General features: G+C 44.2%; 3 protein-coding genes across 20 annotated transcripts in view; 2 read left to right on the top strand and 1 right to left on the bottom strand.

The window, feature by feature from the left end:
- Positions 1-20,062, bottom strand: part of EXOC1L (exocyst complex component 1 like) — a gene marked incomplete at its 5' end in the record, with an annotated part of 112,863 nt that extends 92,801 nt beyond the window's left edge. For 10 of the 12 annotated variants that reach the window (XR_013842243.1, XR_013842244.1, XR_013842245.1 and 7 more), the window contains 2 exons: positions 556-750; positions 19,923-20,062. Of the gene's footprint in view, positions 1-555; positions 751-18,668; positions 19,481-19,922 lie in introns of those variants that run through there. The other 2 variants (XR_013842254.1, XR_013842253.1) reach the window with 2 other exon arrangements.
- PDCL2 (phosducin like 2) lies at positions 660-11,402 on the top strand. The gene is made up of 6 exons (XM_079990078.1): positions 660-776; positions 7,183-7,303; positions 7,990-8,080; positions 8,706-8,840; positions 9,902-10,110; positions 11,118-11,402. The coding sequence occupies exons 1-6, from the start codon at positions 771-773 to the stop codon at positions 11,237-11,239; spliced, it is 684 nt and encodes a 227-aa protein (XP_079846204.1). The 5' UTR covers positions 660-770; the 3' UTR covers positions 11,240-11,402.
- CLOCK (clock circadian regulator) overlaps positions 19,704-24,793 on the top strand; it is a 39,782-nt gene continuing 34,692 nt past the window's right edge. For 3 of the 7 annotated variants that reach the window (XM_079990011.1, XM_079990013.1, XM_079990012.1), the window contains exon 1: positions 19,929-20,101. The gene's annotated coding sequence lies outside the window, so the exon portion shown is untranslated. Of the gene's footprint in view, positions 19,852-19,881; positions 20,102-24,793 lie in introns of those variants that run through there. The other 4 variants (XM_079990016.1, XM_079990014.1, XM_079990017.1 and 1 more) reach the window with 4 other exon arrangements.

Below are 24,793 nucleotides of genomic sequence, written 5' to 3'. Positions count from 1 at the left end.
CATAAAGTTAAAATACGTGCCTTTGTTCATGTGTTCTGTGTATCCTACCACCAAGTAACCACAATATACCACCATACATCAGGGCATTGGGAAATAGTTTTGCCAGCTGACAAGCCGTCCAAGCATGGCTGGATTATCTCATTAAAAATCAAGCAGAATCTTCGCTTCAGATTGTGCCCACCATGTATATAAAAAAAGCTGGCGATACCAGTTTGCAGAATGAACGCACCTTTAACAATTACACATTTTTCCATTTTGTGTGTGTGTATAATCTACACCTACCTACCTCCTTTTTCTCTTCTTTCTAATGTTAAACCTAGAGTGCCAGGGTTGACTGATTTATTGGCCAAAATGTTGATGGCTGTTGTAAATAGAAAAGGCGAAAGAGCAGGCAGCCTTGTTTTGTAGCGCCAAACAATTGTGTCCCACAACAGTCTTATGTCATTAACCTGAACTTGATCAATGGATGGGGAATAAATAGTTGAGAGCGCACTGATAAATTTAGCACTGTCCTACCTACCACCTCTTTCGTGTAAACTTATCACTGAGACTCACCGCTACAAAAGAAGATGGAGCTCTCACAATGGCAGTTGGCATCTCATAGCTGGCTCCTCCCACATGTTCTCCACAATAAGTAGTGTTCTGAAGCAGTTGCCTGGTCATTCTATCTACCCGGCTTGCCAACTAGGCGCAGGCCTGGCCTCATATTTCACTGGCACTCCAGGGCCAGGTGGCAAGGGGTCACTTTTGCTGCACACAAGCAAGACAACATGCAGGTCAGAAAGATAGAATGTAATCCACTGTTGTAGCAGTTCACTATAGGCAGTTCCATAGTTTAACTATGCACACTATATGAAGAACTTTCTTTTATCTGTCTTGAATCTTCCAACATGCAGCTTCATTGCATTCTAGTGTTGCAAGAGAGGGAGAAAACGTTTTCTCTAGCTACTTGCGCCATGCCGTGGAAAGTTTTAATATACTTGTATCGTGTCACATCTTACCTTTTCTCTAAACTAAAACGTCCAAAATCTTGCAACCTCGTAGGGGAGTTGCTTCATCCCCTTTATCATTTTGGTTGCCCTTTCTGAAACCTTTTCCAACCCCAATTTATTCCATGTGCCGTCTCGCCACAGATTTGTGGATTGCTGTTTGTGATATCGGCAGCCTAACTATCAGTTTAAAAAGTATGTCTTAAACTGTATAGCATTTTGCTCCTTTAAATATTTAAATGGTGTTTCAGCTTTTGTGCATCCCTTTAATACAAATAAGGGACGTGGGTGGTGCTGTAGTCGAAACCAGAGCCTAGGGCTTGCCGATCAGAAGGTCGGCGGTTCGAATCCCCGCGATGGGGTGAGCTCCTGTTGCTTGATCCTTGCTCTTGCCAACCTAGCAGTTCGAAAGCACGTCAAGTGCAAGTAGATAAATAGGTATCGCTCCGGCGGGAAGGTAAACAGCGTTTCTGTGCGCTGCTCTGGTTCGCGAGAAGCGGCTTAGTCATGCTGGCCACGTGATCCGGAAGCTTTCTGCGGACAAATGCCAGCTCCCTCGGCCAATAAAGCAAGATGAGTGCCACAACCCCAGAGTCGTCTGCAACTGGACTTAACAGTCAGGGGTCCCTTTACCCTTTACATTTAAGACAAATGTGTGGTAGTATTTTATGTACTTATGCAGCATAATTGCCAGGGATTTGGTGAATTTATAATTGAAGATTGCAGACATGAATAAAAGTATGTATTTCAGATTCCTTAGCACTTTTGGGTGCAGCTCTGTGTGCATGGGAAGGAAATCAGTGAAGGCTCTTCACTCTCCCTACCAGGTCCTTGGTGTCTATAACATCAGCAGGCATGAATACAAAACAGGTTTAAAAAGGTGTTGCATACCTTCCAGGTATGCTTTAATCTTAGGAGAGCGAACGTATACCAGCCCCACTCCAGCAAATTCCCGTTGAAGGGGATTAATGCCACTGGTTTCAATGGGATGTTCTCACAATTAACATCAGCTAGATTGGGGACGTGGGTGGCGCTGGGGACGCGGGTGGCGCTTGGGGACGCGGGTGGCACTGTGGATAAAAGCCTCAGCGCCTAGGACTTGCCGATTGCATGGTCGGCGGTTCGAATCCCCGCGGCGGGGTGCACTCCCGTTGTTCGGTCCCAGCGCCTGCCAACCTAGCAGTTCAAAAGCAGCCCCGGGTGCAAGTAGATAAATAGCGACCGCTTACCAGCGGGAAGGTAAATGGTGTTCCGTGTGCTGCGCTGGCTCGCCAGATGCAGCTTCTCACGCTGGCCATGTGACCCGGAAGTGTCTGTGGACAGCGCTGGCTCCCGGCCTATAGAGTGAGATGAGCGCACAACCCTAGAGTCTGGCAAGACTGGCCCGTACGGGCAGGGGTACCTTTACCTTTAGATTCGGGCTATCAAACTGATAGAGGATTCAATATCGTATGGATTTTTCAGATTTAGGTCTTAACAACTGACCTTGTGTCCTGGATTTTCCAGGCTCTCTCTTAAGGTATTGGGTGTTTCTTGGAGTCAAATATACAGTGGTACCTTGGTTCTCAAATGTAATCCATTCCGGAAGTCCGTTTGACTTCTGAAACGTTCGAAAACCAAGGCGCGGCTTCCAACTGGCGCAGGTGCCCCAGAAACAACAGTTGACAGCTGCATCAGACATTTGGCTTCTGAAAAACTTTTGAAAACCAGAACACTTACTTCTGGGTTTTTGGTGTTTGGGAGCCGAAATGTTCAAGTACCAAGGCGTTTGAGAACCAATGTTCCCCTGTAGTTTGGTTTATCTTCTTCCTATAGCTTTTCAAAATATGTATTTCACCCAACTAATCAAAGCTCCAGAATGTTCCACCTTGGTCCTGAGCATTGGCTTTCCAGAAACTTGCTGCATTTTCAGCTCAGTCCAGTTACAGAATTACAGCCATTTCACCTACGGTATTCCTACCCAGCTCTACAAGCAGGACACAGAATGCTGATTGCTATAGGTGGAGGTAGAAAAAAGGACATGGAATGGAGTATCCTGGAAGAGGATATGGTTCACTGACTGGAACCCTGAACAGGAGCTCTCCACATGCAACCTTTGTTGTATTTATAATTATCCAGTCCACCCTATTTCATTTTATAACACTGCCATTGTGTCACCTAGTTGCTCTTCCACATACTTTACATGTACTACATGTTTAATTGAAGATTCTGTGATAGTTTCTAAATCCTTAGGGATGTAAGTATTTCATCTTTAAAGCCTGTCTCAGCTTGAGTAATAGAAAACCATATCTCATCTCAAAGTAATCCAATTTCAGCATTCAGGAGAAGATTCATAAATCCTTATTAGAAGAGACAAAAGACAGGCTATTGCCTTTGCCTCTGATTTAATTTATCTTCTGTCTCAACAACATATTTTGAAACCCAACTAGAGGAATAATCTGCCAGGGATTCCGAATAAGTGTGAGACACACTGCATAAAGCACTCCTGCTAATAGTAACACTTTCCAATCTCTTGCTACGCAAATAATATTTCTCCAAAGGGATAACTTGACTGAAAGTGAGAGTACTACAAAATGAGAGGTTTGTGGATTACAGCTAGTATCCAAAGTCGTTTTTTGTGAAACTATGGAAAATAAACTTTAAGGCCCTGGTCTTCTATTCCTCAGGCCTACAAATGCAGTGGTCTATTCAGGAATAAGGAAGCAGACAAGTGAATTCCAAGTCTCCCACCTGTTGGGTCCCAGGCACTTACTTGGGGTTGGGTTTCTTTGGAATGAGGGAAGAAGGGACTGTGGTGTCTTTAGGATATATGGTTTAGTTACACATATATACAACCTGAGTCGAAGATGGAGGGGCTCACAGCATTAACACTCCAAAAGGGTCTTGTTTCTCCCATAGTCACAGCCTTGGAGTCAAGCATAAAGTCAGGCAGAGCTCTCACACTCTGACTTCTGCCTACACCCTGCTTCCAGCTCTCTCACACAACACTGGCCCTAGCTTTTGTCTATTAACTACCAGCCTTTATATGGGGGCATCCTCTTCAGGACTAGCTGACTTAATCCATCCAAAGTTGGCAGCAAAAAAACCCACACCTCTCTGTTCATTCTCACAATCTCCTGAGTATATCATGCACCCAAACAGAGGCAGGGAACTATCCTGGCCCTCAAAACTCAAAAGACCATGGGTGACCTCATATACATACACACATGCCTGCAACTTCTCCTGAATTTTTCTTTCACAGATGGAATATGAAGGGGGGGGGGGAGCTATCATCATCCACTCCTCACCTCCAGCCTGTAGTTTACTCTTCTCGGGGGCACTTTCTTCCTTCTCTGGCCTGACTCCCTCCAATTTTGGGGGCTTCAGCTTTCTGTGTCTTCCACACTGGCAGGCTCCTGGACAAACAACCTCTCCTTCTGGTACTGACTGCAACTCTTTACAGTCCAAGTTTTTCAGCTAATCATTCTGTCCGTGGATCTCTTCAGCCTCCCCTGCAGCCTGAGTATACTGCAGCTGGTCTTCAGGGTCAATCTTAACCCCTTGTAGTGGCTGATCAGGCAGGGCCCTCGGCTCCTCGCATGGAGTCTCCCTTTTCTCTTCGAAGGAGCTTTTTAGCTGCCCCATTTGCTCCTGGGTGTTCCTGGTACATAGCTTTTGTCTCCTCTTCCGGACTCTTATAATAATAATAATAATAATAATAATAATAATAATAATAATAATAATAATAATATTATTTATACCCCGCCCATCTGGCTGAGTTTCCCCAGCCACTCTGGGCGGCTCCCAATCAGTGTTAAAAACAGTACAGCATTACATATTAAAAACTTCCCTGAACAGGGCTGCCTTAAGATGTCTTCTGAATGTCAGGTAATTCTTTATCTCTTTGACATCTGATGGGAGGGCGTTCCACAGGGTGGGTGCCACTACCGAGAAGGCCCTCTGTCTGGTTCCCTGTAGCCTCACTTCTCGCAATGAGGGAACCGCCAGAAGGCCCTCGGCGCTGGATCTCAGTGTCCGGGCTGAACGATGGGGGTGGAGATGCTCCTTCAGGTATACAGGACCGAGGCCGTTTAGGGCTTTAAAGGTCAGCACCAACACTTTGAATCGTGCTCGGAAACGTACTGGGAGCCAGTGCAGATCTCTCAGAACCGGTGTTATGTGGTCCCAGCGGCCACTCCCAGTCACCAGTCTAGCTGCCGCATTCTGGATTAATTGCAGTTTCCGGGTCACCTTCAAAGGTAGCCCCACGTAGAGCGCGTTGCAGTAGTCCAAGCGTGAGATAACCAGAGCATGCACCACTCTGGCGAGACAGTCCGCGGGGAGGTAGGGTCTTAGCCTGCGTACCAGGTGGAGCTGGTAGACAGCTGCCCTGGACACAGAGTTAACCTGTGCCTCCATGGACAGCTGTGAGTCCAAAATGACTCCCAGGCTGCGCACCTGGTCCTTCAGGGGCACAGTTACCCCATTCAGGACCAGGGAATCCTCCACACCTGCCCGCCTCCTGTCCCCCAAAAACAGTACTTCTGTCTTGTCAGGATTCAACCTCAATCTGTTAGCCGCCATCCAACCTCCAACCGCCTCCAGGCACTCACACAGGACCTTCACCGCCTTCACTGGTTCTGATTTAAAGGAGAGGTAGAGCTGGGTGTCATCTGCATACTGATGAACACCCAGTCCAAACCCCCTGATGATCTCTCCCAGCGGCTTCATATAGATGTTAAAAAGCATGGGGGAGAGGACGGAACCCTGAGGTACCCCACAAGTGAGGGCCCAAGGGTCTGAACACTCATCCCCCACCACCACTTTCTGAACACGGCCCAGGAGAAAGGAGCGAAACCACTGTATAACAGTGCCCCCAGCTCCCAGCCCCTCTAGACGGTCCAGAAGGATGTTATGGTCGATGGTGTCAAAGGCCGCTGAGAGATCCAGCAGAACTAGGAAACAGCTCTCACCTTTGTCCCTAGCCCGCCGGAGATCATCAACCAGCGCGACCAAGGCAGTTTCAGTCCCATGGTGAGGCCTGAATCCCGATTGGAAGGGATCCAAATGGTCCGTTTCCTCCAGGCGTGCTTGGAGTTGTTCAGCAACCACCCGCTCAATCACCTTGCCCAAGAATGGCAGATTTGAGACTGGGCGATAGTTGGCCAAATTGGCCGGGTCTAAAGATGTTTTTTTAAGAAGCGGTTTAATGACCGCCTCTTTCAGCGGGTCTGGGAAGGCTCCCTCACAGAGGGAAGCATTCACCACCCCGCAAAGCCCATCGCCCAGCCCTTCCCGGCTCGCTTTTATCAGCCAGGATGGGCAAGGATCAAGGAGACAGGTGGTCGGTTTCACTCGTCCAAGCAGCCTGTCCACATCCTCGGAGGTAACAGATTGGAATTGATCCCATATAACAGGACCAGACAGAACTCTAGCACTCTCCCGCCCTGGCCCTGCTCCCACTGTGGAGTCTACCTCCTTCTGAATCTGAGCGATTTTATCTGCAAAAAACTTTGCAAAAGCATTGCAGGAGATCTTGGGGTCCCTACCAGGCCCCGGTGGTACAGGTGGTTCCGATAAACTGCGAACCACCTGAAAAAGTCTCCTGCTGCTGTTTTCTGCAGATGCAATGGAGGCGGCGAAGAAGGCCCTCTTCGCCGTCGCCATTGCCACTTGGTAGGCTCGACGTTGAGCTCTAACCCGTGTCCGGTCTGATTCAGAATGAGTTTTCCGCCACCGGCGCTCTAGCCGTCTCAACGATTGTTTCATCACCCTCAGCTCCGGGGAAAACCACGGGGCTGTCCGGGCTCCATGCAATCGGAGAGGGCGCTTCGGAGCCAGACAGTCAATAGCTCTGGTTAACTCCGCATTCCAGCGTGCCACCAGGGAATCAGCTGAAAGGCCATCAACTTGGGATAAAGCATCCCCTACCACTCTCTGGAAGCCAATTGGATCCATTAAGTGGCGGGGGCGGACCATCCGAATCGGTCCCACCTCCCTGCGGAGGGGAAGGGTTGCGGAGAAGTCCAGTTGCACTCTTAAATTGCTGTTTCTGCTGCTCCATTTGCTGCTGGAGTATCAACCTAAGCTGTTCCTTAGCCCATCCTTCAAGGTGGCTGTGATGAAGAAGAAGGGGCAGAATTCTGATAGTACTTCTTTAGATTCAAGCCAGATTACTGTATATTGGTGATATTTTGCATTCCTTTTGCAAAAGGATCCGAACGAAGATACAGAATGGAATGACATACTAAGAGATTTTGGTATACTGCCTCCAAAAGAAGAGGTTAAGGATGAAGTTGAAGAAATGGTTTTACGTTTACAGAAAGAAGCAGAAGGTAAGTGTAGTTGTGAAAAGTATTGCCAATTATTAAAATTAAGACCCATCATTTCAGCACTGTACCAGGCAGCATAGTACAATAGAGAAGTAAAGTTGTCCCTGCCTTGCAGAATATAAAGGTTTATCTACACATTAAGAAAAGGCATATAGTTCAGCCTTCCTGGGATTGTGATACTTGAGAGGACAGATAGCAGATCTATTGTTCACCAAGACATTGTTCAAGTAATGGAAAACTAATATGCAGTGGGAAAGATTCTATTCTAACCTAGACATTTCCTGATTGTCCAACTTTCTACAAGCAGTGAGTTTTAAACAAACAGCCTTTATTACAATTCAAACTTGCTGCTTTGTGTCCTATCCACTGGAAGGAAAATAAATTTGCTCCTTCATCTATATGATCCTGAAACTGCATTTTAAATCAGCTGTGGTGCAGAAGAATAGGCAGATACACTTTTTCTGAATGTATATATAAACAGGCATCATTAGCATATATCTGGAAATTGACTCTATTGAAAGCTTATTGCACAATAGCCATAAACTAGAATATTGTAAGCATGGAAGTTTCCCATTCAGGTTCCTCTGTCAGATACTCCTTTTGGAAACAGATTCAAAATTTGTTTAATCCCAGAAATGTAATCCCAGAAATATGCGTGTTCATTCCCCCCCCCCCAATTCTTCTTTTAGTGAAGCCATATGAAAAAATGAACCTGAAACAACTCAAAGAAGCTGAAGATGAATTTGACGAGGAAGACAGAAAAGCAGTTGAAATGTATAGGTATGCCAAGCTACTAGTAACCACTCTCAAAGCCAATACTGAGTAAGAATATTCTAAGCTGGAGATTAAGTATAGAAAAAGGACACAATTCTTATCTATATAACCCCCCAATCCCCTTTCTAAAACACTACTGCATAATTTAACTTATTTAGTTTCCTAGGGGGACTGTAATCCATGAAAGCTTCTGCTACAATAAATTTCTTAGTCTTTAAGATATCACAAGTGTCTTTGTTGCTTTAACTATCTGAAATCCATTTACTACGGGATAAATAAATTTTATTTCTAACGTTGATAGAATTTCTTTTTCATGAGCCACTAGTGCCACCTAGTGATTACCATATCCAAAGTTCCTGCATGCTGTATTCACTACTCAAAGTTGGCATATTGCTCAAATTATTTTTCTGCCCTCTTGTTATTCCTATTTTGTAACCTTGTCCACACTTATGTTGACAGGCTGCATGTGTATTTGAATAAACCGTTCCCCACATCTAACAATGCTCCTTTTTCTAAACCTGTAAGGAACAGGAGTGATCATAGCCCTCCCACCCACTGTCAAACTTTCTCTCCAGTGTCTATTAATAATCATATGAAAAGTTATTACTTCACATGACTTTTGTTAAATTAGGAAACGACGTTTAGAAGAACTGCAAAAAGGACAAAGATTTGGAGAACTCAGAGAAATTTCTGGAGAACAGTATGTGAAAGAAGTTACAAATGCACAAAAAGGTGTCTGCGTTGTCATCCATTTGTACAGATCAAGGTAATAGTGAGAATTTCGAAAAGGGTGCTTTAAAATTTGGCAGAATAAAACTATATACATAAAAAGTTAACTCTGGGTTATGGCTTGAATAGGCACCCGTTCTTACTTCTGACTGGTTTTCTTGAGGCAAATATGTGTACCAGATTTCTTCTAGATCTGCAGTTTAGGAACATCAATGAAAACTCTCTATGTTCATATGCTATCAGCAGTTGCAATGTCCTGTCATACTAGCAAATGGGGGTTCCCTTAATAGGTAAGAGTAGGACTGTGGACTAGTTCACGCATGGCCTAAGCCAATGTTCCTCAGGCTTGGGTCTCTAGATGATCTTGGACTACAACTCTCACCATCCTCAAGCAGCTTCACTACTGGTCAGAGATGATGTGAGTTGTAATCCATCAATTTACGGGGATCCAAGGTTGAAGAACTCAGGCCTAGGCTATACACATGAAAGGAGGTAGAACCATATTGTCCAAACTTCCCCACTCTGCTGCCTCCCAGATGTTTGGGACAACCTCAATAAGCCACAGCCAGCACATGGGTCACAGGTTGCCATCCTCAGCAATAGACTATTTGTGAATTTTGTAGGGCTGCAGTCTGGGATATATATATGTGTACCTATTGTGGGGTGCTAGGAACCTCTACATAGAAGGGGATGCATCCTAGAATGAGCATGAATACAAATGGCGTATTGGGTTTTGTTCTGGGGCAAGAAAATGCAGCACAGCTTTATATGCATAGGATGATAGCTATGGGAACATGTCATGGGTATCAGTCTCATGCTAATGGGCTAGTGCAATGGGCTTAGAAATGTACTCAGTAAAGGGCTCAGAAATATTGGGTGCAACATGCTGAACTGAGCAGGGAAACAACTGGAGTGAAACTCAGCCATACAATTGAACCCAAAGTAGCATACTGTCCTTCTGATGTGAAAATGTGAGTGTGAATTTAGTGGAATGGTTGATAGCGGTTTGGTGTATGTTGTTTTTTTTTTAATCTAGCATTTCCTTATTTGTGCCAGAGCTTAACCATCAAACACATTTGCTCTTTTGGATTTTTAAAGCATTCCGTTGTGTGTGTTAATTAATCAACACCTCAGTCTGCTGGCCACAAAGTTTCCAGAAACCAAGTTTGTGAAAGCCATTGCAAACAGCTGTATTGAAAATTACCACGACAGTTGCTTACCTACGTTATTTGTGTATGAAAATGGAGAGATAAAGGGCAAGTTCATTGGAATCAGAGAATGTGGAGGAACAAATCTTACAGTAGAAGGTAATGCTCAAAACACTTCAGCAAACACATTTATGTGAACTGCAGCCTTCTTTATCTTAGCCATATTAATGACTCCTTTCCACCCATTCTTTATCCAAGTTTTAGCTCTCTCAAGCTCTTCCTTTCCTGCCTTAACCCTTCTCTCAAATTGTTCTGTACCATTGTTTGTTTCAATCTCTATTTCCAAATCCTCTTCTTTTCCTGTTTATCTAGACCTCCTGATCTGACTGCCCTGGTCCTCCTTAAGATCTATGAAATCAACTAAACACCAATGGCAACTCTTTGGATTACAGCTGCTGAGCCAATGGCCACTAGAGACTCTTCTGGCTGTTCTGTCTCCCAGTGATGGGCATAATAGCTGGGAGATCGCCCCAACGCTGCCACTGAATTGCTTAATGTATTGTAATATAAATTTTACAGTAAAATGTTGCAGTAGTTCATAAAAGAACATGTGAAGTGTGAAATGCTTCAATGTGGAATAACCAAGATAACTATTCACTGAATACTGTAACTTTACTGAAAAGCTTTGGCGTAAGTTCGCAACTAAAGGCAATAATTGTTTACTTAAAGACATGTATAAAATAGCTTGTTAGAAAAGGACTAGAATGGGCTGCCTTGGTATTTATTTAGTGAAGGTAACTTTAAGGTATGTGTAGGCAATTCAGGGCTCATAATTTCTGTATACTTATTTACAAGGCTGGTTTTTAAATTACTCTAATAGTGTTGTGCTATCCAGTGTAAAATAATAACTCCCTCCCACTATATTTTAGCTAACCAATGAGTTCTGTCTGTGAATACTATGTACATGAGTTGTATCATGAAAGTAAAAATTTCATGTACCAGCCCCTGGATTGGATGTAAATAAAAAGGCAAGCAGGTGCAGACTGAGGTTGGTGGGGCAGTGCCCCATTGGCCCAAACATACTGGATCCTAATACTGGGATATAAATGATTTACTGCTAAATATATTGCTACTTCGGTTTGTTTCAACAGTCTTTGTTATTTCAGAACTTGAGTGGAAACTGGCAGAGGTTGGTGCTCTAAAAACCGATTTGGAAGAAAACCCCAAGAAGGAAGTTGTGGATATGATGACATCTTCGCTTAGAAATGCCTCCATAAATGATGTTTAGACAAACATTAACAGGACATGTAAAGACACAAACACTGCTTGAGCAGAAGAACACTTGAAGAAGCACCTGGCATTTCCGTGTTTACGTTTGGCTGGATTACTGCTTAAATCAACACTGCTTAGGAATAAGAATAAGTAAATAAAAACGGCACAAATGCAACCCACTTGCTGTATTCAGACTTAGACATTAGCCCAACTATCTGCCAAGGGGCATAGCTGTCAAGCGTCCCTTATTTGGCGGGACAGTCCCTTATCCCAGCGCCATGTCCCGCTGCTGTCCCTTATTGATGAGGCTTCGTTTGGCTGCTGGCTGGGCTTTCTGCCTTTGGCTCGGAGGGGCTCAGAAGTTGAACATACCTGTGCCCGGAAAATCCCTTATTTTGGCTGCTGATCCCTTATTTTCGAGGCTGCTGGTCCCTTATTTTCAAATCTGTAAGTTGACAGCTATGCCAAGGTGGCTTACTTCCTAAAAAAGTGTGTTCAACATTGCAGCCGTCACTCATTTGTTCATAAGTCATCTTTCCAGTGAGAGATTTGTAGGTCTCACTCTCAAACATAGGACAAATGAATCAAGGTAAAAGTATTGTAAAAATCAGATACTGTACTGGCCTTTAAAAGCTCTGATATCCATCTGAAAACAGAATTTGGTTTCTAATTATAAAATTGTCTAATATTGGTACAAGAAAACTTCATGAAATAAACTTGGATACTATGGTTCTTCCAACCTCCTTATCCAGCAAAAATGTGCTTTTACTCTCTGAGATGCTGGCTCCTAATCAAATCATTCTTTAGTTTGTGGGTCAAGCCAGAAAATGAGAGAATATGAGAAGCTAGAACTCAGAACCTCTACTATGGGTCTGGAAAGTCCCAACCCTGAAAACATGTACAGAACATATGTAGGAGCACCAGGTCACTAGTGTTGGGAATTATTGTTTATGGGTTTGTAAAAAGCAGAACTGGACTCAACAGAGGGAAATAGCTTCAAAAGATCACTGCCTGTATCCTTGGCCATGCCATAGTGAGCACCCAAAAAGCATGTGGGAAAGTATTGTGCAGACACACAGTTTGGCTAGAGTTGACCCATTGAAATCAATGGGTATTAAATCCACTGATTTAAATGGATCTACTCTTATGAGGTAGCTGGATATCAGCCAGTATTTTTAGTGCTGGGCATCGTACAAAGAAATAGAAATAGCACAGGCCTGCCTGCTGGCTTACATTCTAAGTCATATCTTGTTAATACATGCAGGGCTGCGAGTCTCATTCAGATTATATCAAGCTTAAGAAGCAACAGAACATACTGTCTAAGAAAATAGTCTCAAGGTATTGAAAAAAAGATTGGCCGAGTATTTATAGTGCCTTTGTTCTTTGTTAATTTTTGAAATTTGCTAATACATGAGAAGGGTGAAGTGAGTTTCACAACCACACCCACAGCAGATATACCAGTAGTTGTTGAAAAACACTCATAGTTATTTCTCCTGAGAACTGGATTATTAAAAATATTAATAAAAAATATTAGCTGATCCAGAGATCAGTAATTAACCCCAAATTCTGAAAGCATGTGTTGTACATGCAATGTTCTGTTAGCACCTTAGAGGTTTGTGTATACCCTGTTCATTCCTAGCTAGACAAAACACATGCAGGAGAATGATGAAGCAGTACACTTTGTGGTGTGTGTGTTTAATAGGGATCATTTGGCAAAGACAGATTGCGGGGCACCTTCTCTGCACAAGAGTTGTGAGCTTTGCATTCCTTAGCAGCAGCTTACTGATTCCTACTGTTCTCCCCAGAGCAGGTAAACACCATCTCAAAATCTGAATTTATTAAAAACAATAATAATTTCTTGTTTAATGAACATCTACACATCTATTTATTTATGCATTAAAATATATCGCTGCCGTACATTCTCAAGGAAGAGAATTTGCCTACATCAGCTTCAGTCAAGTAGTTTGCTACAGCACATAATTAACCTTTAAATAGAATGGTTTCATAGTGTGGGTGATGAATGAAATAAAAGGCGAAGTCATTTGTGAGTTGCACACTTACAAAAACTGCAGATAACTGAGCACAGTTTCAAGCTTTTATTCAGCAGTAACCTCATTTTAAGAATGAAGCAGTGACGACTAAAAAAATATTGATGGAGGTGTGTGAAAACTGCAGAAAGAGCTGAGAAGAATCTTAATAGCTGTTACTCATAGTCACCGGCAGGCACTTCATACTGAACCATTACCTAAGTATATAGGCCTGCATTTGCACTTGTTCATCTGCTGTTACCCTTACTCTTCCCCCTTTTACTTGCAAACCACTTGGGGAAAGCAATCTGCCTCACTCACTACAAACACAGGTATGAGTATTGTCAGGGAACTGCCATCGGCTCAGAGGCGAGAAAAAGAAGGGCAGTTGTGTTACAGGGAGCCTCTGAAAATCTTGCGAAGGAAAGCCCCCACTTCCAGTGGAGAAGAGGTGCAAGGACCAGAGGATGCTAGTGAGAGCCTTATCGCCGCTCCTGAGCAAGCCAGGGAGGGGGGAAGCATGCCCTTGCCATCGCCCATCCTGCACAGTAGTCTGGGGCGCAGGGAGGGGCGGAAACGGTTGGGGGTAACAAAACTTTTATGTTGGGGGAGGTACAAAAAAAGACCACTGCCGGATTCTGCTAGCGATTGAGCCAGACATGAGCCTTGGGGCTCTTCACTGTAAATAGTCTGCACCCAAATAAAGCCTGTAAAACACAGGTCAGAGTCCTGCCTGCTTACTCTCGAGCAACCACAACAGCACCTGACAAGTATTCTGAAAGGAATATGAGAATAAAGATGACTACAAGATAATTTTTAAACGAATGAATAGTTAAGAGGAGCATTGGTGCTGCCGTGTGCCTCGCTTTGGTAAAACAGGCAGGCATGGCCCAGATCAGTTTCTGGGATGGACTATAGCTCAATGAACTCCATCCTTCTTTTTAAAGAGGAAGTGGGATTTCATGAGCATCCTGCTGTTTAGTTTCTTAATGTAGCATGTTCTGCTGTGAATGAAGCTCTACACACTATGGCAAGATGAGATGGAAACTGTTATGTACTGAGTTGAATAGGATCCAAAATGCAGCAGTCTGATTGATCCTAGAACAATAGGATTCAGAATGTAGCAGTCTGATTGGTCCTAGAACAATGCAGCAGTATGATTGGTCTGCAGGAGCCACCCAATCCAGCTCCAGATGGAAGTGAATCCACAACCTGATTGGCCTACAGGAGAATCCCAGAATTAGCCAATCACGTGCAGCCCATTGTGTAAATAATGTATATAAAGCAGATACTTTGGGGAAACTTCCATTCCTTCTCACCACTATGAGCTGAATAAAGAGCATGAAATCCACACTCGACTCTGAGTATATTTTAGAAACAAGTCTAAATTAAGAATGACACATGAAACAAAAAGATTCGATGACTGGGTGGTTCATTGAGTGGTAAGACATCCAGGCAAGGGCAATAAGAGACCAATTTAACTGAACCTTTACATTGCTGACTAGCAATTTGAACCTACAGGAACTCTGTTAGAGGGGCCCTGTCCCACTCTGTTTGTCCAAAACCCTGCATCTTCTTAGCAAAGTATTATCACATGAAGAAAGCACTCATTTCCACAAGAGCTAAAGCTAGTCTCATTCCCTACAGACCCTCTCAGGTGTGAAGAGCTGTAGGGTTAGATAGTTCTGCTGCCCTCGGGAATTCAAAGTGACTGCATGATGGCATGGGAGATGGCATTCTCTGTAGCAGCCCCTAAGTTGTGGGATTCCCTCCCACAGCATTAAGCATATAGTGCTGATAGCACACTGCTTTACCCTGGCCTTTGACACCTGAGATCTGTGTTATCAGGAACCACTCTATTCCTGAGACTGTAGCTCTTTTTCAGAATTTTTAATATTGAATTTAAAATGGTTGTAACCTGCCCTGGGACCTGCTGATGAAGGGCAGATAATAAATATAATAATATTAATAAATGGCAACTTTTTCTGGAAAACATCTTGGAGCATAAAGGTAAAGGTAAAGGTACCCCTGCCCGTACGGGCCAGTCTTGACAGACTCTGGGGTTGTGCGCCCATCTCACTTAAGAGGCCAGGGGCCAGCGCTGTCCGGAGACACTTCTGGGTCACGTGGCCAGCGTGACATCGCTGCTCTGGCCAGAGCCAGAGCCAGAGCCAGAGCCAGAGCCAGAGCCAGAGCCGCACACGGAAACGCCGTTTACCTTCCCGCTGGTAAGCGGTCCCTATTTATCTACTTGCACCTGGAGGTGCTTTCGAACTGCTAGGTTGGCAGGCGCTGGGACCGAGCAGCGGGAGCGCACCCCGCCGCAGGGATTCGAACCGCCAACCTTTCGATCGGCAAGCCCTAGGCGCTGAGGCTTTAACCCACAGCGCCATCTGCGTCCCCATCTTGGAGCATACAAACAGCTTATTTAATTCAATGTATTTGTGCTACTCTATACAATAATGAGAATAGCAAAACAATCTTGTACATGCCTATCCAAAAGTAAGTCCTATTTAATTCAATAGGGCCAATTCCCAGCAGGAGTATGATTACACTGTGAAGGAGAAAAGTTTGCCATTAAAAAGCATTAGTTTTTTCTTTTCCGAGTCAGTTCGTTGAGAATATTATGGTATTCTATCTTCTTCTGGGTCCTCTTGGCTTCCAGTTGTATGTGTCCTTTGCATCTGGCCTTTGTATTGCATAACACGTGGAGTTATTAGTATCTTTAAAAGATGAGGGTTTGTCAAGATTAAATGGCCTTGATATGGCTTTCTTCCCCTGGATAGGTTTGAAAAGGTGTCCCTAGATCAAATACAACCACCAGTTCTTTCCCCCTTGTGCAAATTGTATTTACACATATTAAGGCTTTGTCTCAGCAGGTGATAAGAACTAACAATACTATTATTCAATACTTTGCTTCCCTCGTGAAATCAAAATAAAATGTTTTCTCCCAGAACAGTGAACACACACCCTAATTGCAACTGCAGAATAACCCAGTTAATATTGCCTTTTGAAATTCCATATTACCCTTTGTCCAACAATTGTTTATAAAATTATTCCTATTCCACCATTTTGGATATAGCCTACACAAGGAGGCTCACCATATCATAAAAAGGATCTGATAGAACCAAAAATAATAAAGACAACAATAAATAAACAGGTCAGTTAAAACAATTATTAAGTTACATATGGAATTCTCACTGTACCTGTCTGCTGCAGCTTTGGGTCTATAAAGGAATCTGCGGGTATCCTTATGTGGGATAAAGTCACTTCCCATTGATGAGCAAAGTACTTAACATGGTGTTTTAATTCTATGCATATTTAGCCCATTGCTACCCTACACCTTAGAGGGACGAGGGTGGCACTGTGGTCTAAACCACTGAGCCTAGGGCTTGCCGATCAGAAGGTCAGTGGTTCTGATCGATGGGGTGAGTTCCCATTGCTTTGTCCCTGCTCCTGCCAACCAAGCAGTTCAAAAGCACGTCAAAGTGCAAGTAGATAAATAGGTACCACTACAGCGGGAAGATAAATGGTGTTTCCGTGCGCTGCTCTGGTTCACCAGAAGCAGCTTAGTCATACTGGCCACATGACCCGGAAGCTGTACGCCAGCTCCCTCGGCCAGTAAAGCAAGATCAGCACCGCAACCCCAGAGTCGTTCGTGACTGGACCTAACAGTCAGGGGTACCTTTACCTTTACCTTACTGAATTCTTACTTGAGTTGAAATCAATTTTTGCCCATCCCAGATTAAACCTTAAAGCTACAGTAGTTATGTATATATTGGTCTTTACACTACTTTTTGTAAACCTTTAACGGCAAAGCTTTTCTACAAAAGGGCATGCTCTTTCTTGGCGTTTGTTTATACAGCTTACATAGCCAACCAATTCTATGTGAAACTAAAACTGTTTTAAGGCTCACCTAGTAAGTTGCTTGGCAACCTCAGTTACAAAACTTATATAGATAAGATAAATGGCATACACTGGGCATTAATTACCTCAAGTCATGTGTGCAGTAGTATTAACACATTCTACAAGGGCTAAATTGTTACCAGTGATATATTTACAAGACCTAATGCTTGAACAAGGTATGTCAACTGTGCTTTATTTCTCTGCTGATCTTTCACATAAAGGGAAGGAAAATTCAATTAAAAAACAAAATTCTAGAGCAGTGCCATCTGTTGTGTGTAGAGTCAAAGGAACAGCATTTCAATCATCATTCATAATAAAAATAGAGGGGATCTAAAGCTGTTTCATAATTGTTTTAAAGAACTTACTGTGAATACATGGCATTCAAGTTCAGGAGTGAACCATGGCAACCACAATAATAGACATGAATTGCATTAGATTTCAATATTAACCATGCTTGTAGCTTAACCATAAACTCTAAACCAGGGATAGCCAATGTGGTGCCCTCCAGATGTTGGGGATTTCAACTTCCATCAGCCCTAGCCACCACGGCCAATAGCTAGGGATGATGGGAATTGTGATCCAAAACAATTGGATAGCACTACATTGCCCCCCCTCCCCTTATGCACTGCGAGGGTGTTGTGATTACACCATTCCTGCTCTTCCAAGAAACTCAGTGGTAGATGTTGGATGTTACATTTGCAGAGGAGAATAACATATACCTGTAGATCTAATGCATCCACACCAGGGTGGTCCAACATGTGGCCCACAAGGCCTTTTTGATGGCCCTCAGCAACATTTGACGTGTCCCCCTGCCCTGTATTCCCAAAGCTGGGTAAATGAGGTGCTGGGCTTAGGGAAGGAGGTTTCGAGTCTTCCCTCCTCCTTCCCAAAGCCTAGGTAGCCGTTTTCAAACTTTGGGAAGACAGCGTGAGAACTGGGACATCAAATTTTGGCCTCGCTTCCCCTGCATGACAAGGAAGTGTGTGGCCTGCGGGTTATGTGTCAAAGTATTATTGCAGCCCACTTGGTATGAAAAGTTGGGCTGCCCTGATGTACACTCTGAAGAGCCCAACTTTGCAGTGTACAGATTGCAGGATAGTCAAACTTGCATGTACTGGCCTCTATACAAATACTATATCTAATAAGGGGATGGTGGGTATGGAGGAAGAGTGGTATGCTAGCATGATTTCTGTTTGTTACAGCATGTAAAATACTGGCACATGTTATGTAGCTGTATAGTGTTATGCATATTAGTTAGTATACTTTTAGAATTCAGCATGCCTGCATGTGTTTTTGCTGCTACATTTCCTTAGCAAGGCTCTTTCACCCTAAATGGGTGGACCAGGAAGAAGTGCAACAAGAAAAGTTTTCAGTCATGCTCACTGCATTTCTGCCAGATTACTCTGCCTACCAAATTTCTGACAGCTATTACAGCTCCTGTCATCCCTGTTGCTCCCAGATGTTGATGAGAGTTGGAAGTCTAATGTTCAGAGGGACAGATAGTCCCCTTACCGTCTGTAATGGAACCTTTCAGAACCAGGCTTCACATCTGAGCAGTGGATTGTATCGAGACATCTCCAAGAATCATAGAATTGTAGAGCTGGAAGGGACTCCAAGGATCATCTAGTCCAGCCCCTGGCAAATGCAGGAATCTCAACTAATGCATCCATGACAGGTGGCCACCCAACCTCTGCTTAAAAACCTGCAAGGTAGGAGGACTCCCTTTCTTGGGAGTCCGTTCCATGGTGGAACAGCTTACTGTCTGAAAGTCCTTCCAGATGTTTAGCTGGAATCTCCTTTTTTTGTAACTTGAATCCATTGAAATGCCATCTTCCTCTTTGTCCAAAAACTCAAGGCTCGGTGATGAGGCAGTCTTGTATTGCTTGACCTTTTTGCCTCACCTGAATTTTTTATTTTGAAAAACCCTTATTCTTTGCGTCAGCTTCTGAATCACTGAACTTTTAAATCTGCTTGGGTCCTCGGCGGAGCTGTGGTGTTTGCTTTTGTTTTTAAAATAACGACACTGGGCAACATATACGTAGTTCACAGAGCTTCTGACTGCTGCAAACATGGAACTTGCAGAAGGGCAGGAGTTTACTCAGGAGGAGGCGGGACTGACTTGCAAAGGGACTTGCGCCATGCAGGTTAAGGGGGAGCTTTTACGTAGCCCCTTCAGTAAAATAAAGTGACAGAAACCCCCAAGGCCCCATCCCTCAGCGCCGTCTCTGCGGCAGCAACGACGTAAGAAGCTTCCACTTTGGGAGGAGGTAGAGGACCCTCCTCCTATCCCGCCCATAGTCCCAAATCCGCCCTCGCTGCTCCCCTCCTACAAGGTAATCTGAGGTCACGGAAGCACAGCGAGAACGCCCTGTACTCTTCCGACGCATGCGCAACACATCCCTTTCCTCTCCCCCACCCCGCCGCCTCCCGAAGGTTTCCGCGGCGCATGCGCAGCGAAGCCGCGGCCCGCTCCCTAACGAAGAAGGGGAATCACCGTCGACTCCCCATCTATGCGCGCGGTAGTAATGCGCATGCTTAGTACTGACCAGGGAAGCACAGGGGCCTGGGCCGGCTCAGGCTCTTGGCAAGCCGATATACCGCTGCAGCTTGCTTGGTGTCCCTTACCACCGGCGCACGCGCAGTACGGCCAAGGCTCCTCCGGGCTCGGCGGCTGATTCCGCGGCTTGTTTTGCCGGTAAGCGCGAGGGCGGCGCATGCGCGGTGGCGGAGGGAGACCTTAGGGCCTGGCGGGTTGTGGCCGCTTACTTGAGAAGCGGGGGCGAGCGATCCGTGTCGCGGCGGTGGGCTGAAGAAGAAGAAGAAGAAGAGGAGCGCGAAGGGAGGCGGCAGGCTGGCAGGGAAGCTCGGTAAGGAGGATACGCCAGCGAGCCGCGGCCGCCGGCCTTGAGGGGGGCTCGCGGAGTCCTGCTGGCGAGTGGGCTGAGGTAAACTTTGACAGGCGGCGGGCGCGACGGCGGGTTGGGTCGCTGGCGCAGGTCTATGATCTCAGTGTCTCTGCCCCCCCCCCGGCCAGTTGAGGGCTTCGCGTGACCCGCTGCCGGGGACGATTCAGGCCCTCAGGGGCTGGCCGGGAATTGGGGGACAGCCTGAGGGGCCGCTCCCTCTATCTTCCTCCGACTCCCACCCCGAACCCGGGCACCGTGGCGAGGCGGAGACGGGGCAGCTCCGGTGTTTCATAACCGAGGCGGGAGGGGGCTGTGAGGGGCCTTGGCTGCGCCCATCCCGCTCTCCGGGTTGCTCCCGGCGTCTCCGGTTTATTAAAGCCGCGTCAGGAGCGGCACCGGTTTGGGGTATCCCTTATACAAGCGGCGCCGTTTCGGTCCTGTCAGAAAGCTGCCCTTCCCCGCCCTGCGAGCCCGGAGCGCGAAGAGACATTTTCCTTTTTCTCTTTTCCTCCTACAGCGGCCCTGAACCTTATTTGAATACTGATGATGCAGGCGGGGAGGGGTTTCCTCGCCTCTCTGGAGCCGCTTGCTTAGGAGCGAATATAGGGCATTAGATCAAGTTGGAGCGCCCACGTACTTTCGTTTATTTTGCCGAGATCAGGACCCTGCCCCTTTCTTTAGAGCAAAGGGGAGAATGCTGATTGGTCAAGCCCGCTTCAAAGGTGCCAGCTGGTTTCATTTGGGAGTCAGGAATGCAATCTGACTTTTTGGTGTCGTTGGTTTCTTAGGTCTCTGGCTCAGTTTCTACTAAAACGTTACACTTCAAAAATATCTAATTTAGCAGAAAGTGGAAAGTCAGCACGTAATGATTTCTTAATGTGCTTCTTTTTGTTAAGTAACATGAAAGAAAGGCTACAAGCCTAAGCATACCGCTGGTAAATCTTCTTTAACTCTGCAAGATTTCCGAGTAACCGATGATGGTGCCGATGTATTGTGCACTTGCAGACAAGGTTTTGTTCTGGTTGGTAGCACTTGTATCACTCCTTGAGTGAAGGACACCATAAGTGACAGGACAAATTGTTAGATTGTAGCAATGTGCGTAACTCCATACATGGCATTTTATAAGTGATCCTACTTGCTTTCTGTGTGCACATAATGGCATATATATATATATGCATATGTGTGTGTGTGTGTGTGTGTATATATATATATATATATATATATATAGTAACCTTGACTTTTTGAGTGGAGTAGATGTGCTGGAATAAATAGTTCTCTAGTATCTACTTAGGAAGAATAGATTGCAGCTTAAATAAACCTTGAAGTTGACCATTCAGTCTAGAGTGAGTGAAAGTTGCTTGTCAGACTCTCAGCTCAAATGGCCTTTGCTGCACAGTTTCTTGGGTTGGCAACACTTTTTATAGACCATAAATTGCCCACATTGCTGCTTTATAGAACACAGTGCTTGTGTTTATTATACCTGTGCCCCACTTTTATATCAGAAAGCTCATGTACTTCCCATAAGCCTTCTGTATAGGTACAGATCATGTCTACACACTAGTTTCAGCAATGTTAAACCAGTGTTCCATTACCTGCCAAAGGCTGTTTCAGTATCCTATCATTTAAGACAAGAATAGTTTAGCTATCTTCATCAAAAAGAAGGGATTCACACAAATAAAAAATTGCATGGTCTGTTTCCTTGCCACCATGTTCTTCTGGAATGTTGTTGTTAAACAGAATTGAAACACCAGAATGATGTCTTACTTTGTGGTATGATGCTCAAGTGGCATGCCAACTTTGTAACCACTCTTGTTCTTGCCGCCATGTTCTCCTGGAATGTTGTTGTTAAAAGAATTGAAACACCAGAATGATGTCTTACTTTGTGGTATGATGCTCAAGTGGCATGCCAACTTTGTAACCACTCCCAAATAAATAAATAATAATACAGTAACAGTTATTTATTTATTTAATGTGTATGCCACCCTATACTTGTAGATTTCAGGACGGTTCACAATGTTATGTTACTAGTTAAAAAGTACCCCTGCCCTTACGGGCCAGTCTTGACAGACTCTGGGGTTGTGCGCCCATCTCACTTAAGAGGCCAGGGGACAGCGCTGTCTGGAGACACTTCCGGGTCACGTGGCCAGCGTGACATAGCTGCTCTGGCGAGCCAGAGCCGCACACGGAAACGCTGTTTACCTTCCCGCTGGTAAGCGGTCCCTATTTATCTACTTGCACCCGGAGGTGCTTTCGAACTGCTAGGTTGGCAGGCGCTGGGACCGAGCAGCGGGAGCGCACCCCGCTGCAGGGATTCGAACCGCCGACCTTTCGATCGGCAAGTCCTAGGCGCTGAGGCTTTAACCCACAGCGCCACCTGCGTCCCTTACAATCCTTCCTTACTCACACATTAAATCAGATCTGCAATGATAACTGCAAAATTGCAAATAGACTTAGACTGTTACCTCTAGGTGAGTGGGATAGAGTTGTCCATGCACCTATTTATACAACTCTGTACTGTATGTATACTACAGTATATGCGGGTTGCTCATTTGACTTTCTTACAGACTTAAAAGAGCTACAGAGAAACCTTTAAAATATAGACATATGGTATACAGGACTGCAGTTATCTCTTTTACCCTTTCATACTTAGTCTGGAAGGAGTACCTTCCTGTTCAGCATTGCCTTCAGTGGAGGAAGCCAGAAGGGCTGGTGCCTAGGCTGTGTTGTGATAAGAAGCACAACCTGCTTTCTCTTCTTCCCTGTTTGGTGCATGCCCACATCAGAACTTGATGAAATAATAGTGCAGTGCAGGTTGACAAAGTAGGCAGGAGAATTGCAGGCATAGCAGAACCTCAGTGAACACTTGGATCATTTATGCACAAAATGCATTATCACTGGCCTGTGACAGCTTTCTATTTAAATAATAACCACAGGGATGTATGTACTTTATTCTGGACTGCTGTTAACAGAGGGTTTTTTTTTCTGTTTTCTGATTTTTTTAATCAGCTGTCCAAAAAAACACAGGTCTATATGACCAAAATAAGTTTATATAACTGCAGTCCTAAACTAGGTAAAGGTAAAGGGACCCTTGACCATTAGGTCCAGTCGTGGCCGACTCTGGGGTTGCGGCGCTCATCTCGCTTTATTGGCCAAGGGATCTGGCGTCCAGCTTCCGGGTCATGTGGCCAGCATGACTAAGCTGCTTCTGGCAAACCAGAGCAGCACATGGAAACGCCGTTTACCTTCCTGCCAGAGCGGTACCTATTTATCTACTTGCACTTTGATGTGCTTTGGAACTGCTAGGTTGGCAGTTAGGCAGTCCTAAACTACCTAGCAGTAAATCCTATTGGATTCCGTGAGGCTTACTCCTAAATCATTGGGGTTAGGATTGCCTCAATTATGAAACAATAGATCTTCTGTAATGGAAATAAGCATTCTTTTGATACTTCTTATTGCCTGAAATGGAATAGTTTGGTGGAGGTAAATCAGTCAATACCAGTGATGGTATATCCTACCTATCTCAATCTTGAATGGGTTAGATGTTTGTAGGGCTTTTATAACCAAATGAAGGTGAGTAGGACAGAATTTGTAATATCTTGATGATTTCTGAACTGAGGTGGTTAGTTTCAGGACACCCCCACCCCCCAAATCTTTAAAGATTTGTATTAAATGCATGCTGGTGAGATGAGGATTAGTAATGTGGCCTCACTTTTCATGTTTTGAAATATAAGGAACAAAATATGGATTTGCGTTATTTCTGTGGGTTTAGAAGTAGTTTCAGTTCTTCATTTGTTATCCGTTGTGCTTATGTCATTCCCCATTCGTATAGTACAAACAGTCCTTTTAGTCTCTGATCAAATCTACTTAATTATAGGAAATTTGCCACTTACTGTTTCTATTATTATTATTATTATTATTATTAACAAAATGTAACAGTGGGATTCCCCATTTCTAAAGGACAGAAATGTTTGATATAGCCCATTTCATATGGAAATATAACATACGCATGAGAAACATAGGTTTGCAATTGGGTAAAGACATATGCAGGGTCCTAAAACATAATTGATTTATTATATTGCCATTTGATTGCAATTTTAAAAAATCAGTTGAAAACATATACAGAACAAGTCATTCTGGGAGAGCCTATTAAAACTGTTTGAATTATGAAAGTAGATTTTTAGAATTATTTCCTCCAATTTCATCAATTTGGATAATTAGGCCTGGTCCTAGTTTATCTCAAATATTACTGTATGTGCAAATAATTGTTATACAAGTGACATCTCAGTGGTTAACATTGCAGTTATGTCCCTTATTGTAAGCTGGGTTTCAGACAATTACCCTTAGTTAAATATTTTCTTAAAAGGTCATACTTAGTATGACTTTGTAGGTGTTTTAAGTTTTTTTTATCTTTAAAGCACAATAAAAACATGCCAGACCTTTCAGTATTATAAAAACCTAACACTTTATCTAGAATATAAGCACTATCAATATTTTTATACTGTTAGCCTTAGAGGTCCAATAGTGCAGAAGTTCATTGAGTATTATATGTGTATCATTGCTAACTAGGGTTCTTTGCTTACAAGGTTTTGCAAAACCTTTTCAAGCTCTGATCAGGATGGACTCCAATTAGTATTCATCATGTCTAATGCTGTTAACTGCCCTGGGATATAGGCTATGAAAGGCAGCATATAAATGCTCTAAATAAATAATTATAGGTAAGCAAGAAAGGAT

This window comes from Podarcis cretensis (assembly GCF_951804945.1).
Source record: "Podarcis cretensis genome assembly, chromosome: 9".
Taxonomy (NCBI): Eukaryota; Metazoa; Chordata; class Lepidosauria; order Squamata; family Lacertidae; genus Podarcis; species Podarcis cretensis.
This window is presented reverse-complemented; position numbering and strand designations above follow the sequence as displayed.

Excerpts from the sequence above, each read along its gene's own strand:
- PDCL2 (XM_079990078.1), top strand. Across the intron at positions 7,304-7,989 it reads TTTACAGAAAGAAGCAGAAG|TGAAGCCATATGAAAAAATG; the intron begins GTAAGTGTAGTT and ends TTCTTCTTTTAG. Across the intron at positions 10,111-11,117 it reads AACAAATCTTACAGTAGAAG|AACTTGAGTGGAAACTGGCA; the intron begins GTAATGCTCAAA and ends TTGTTATTTCAG.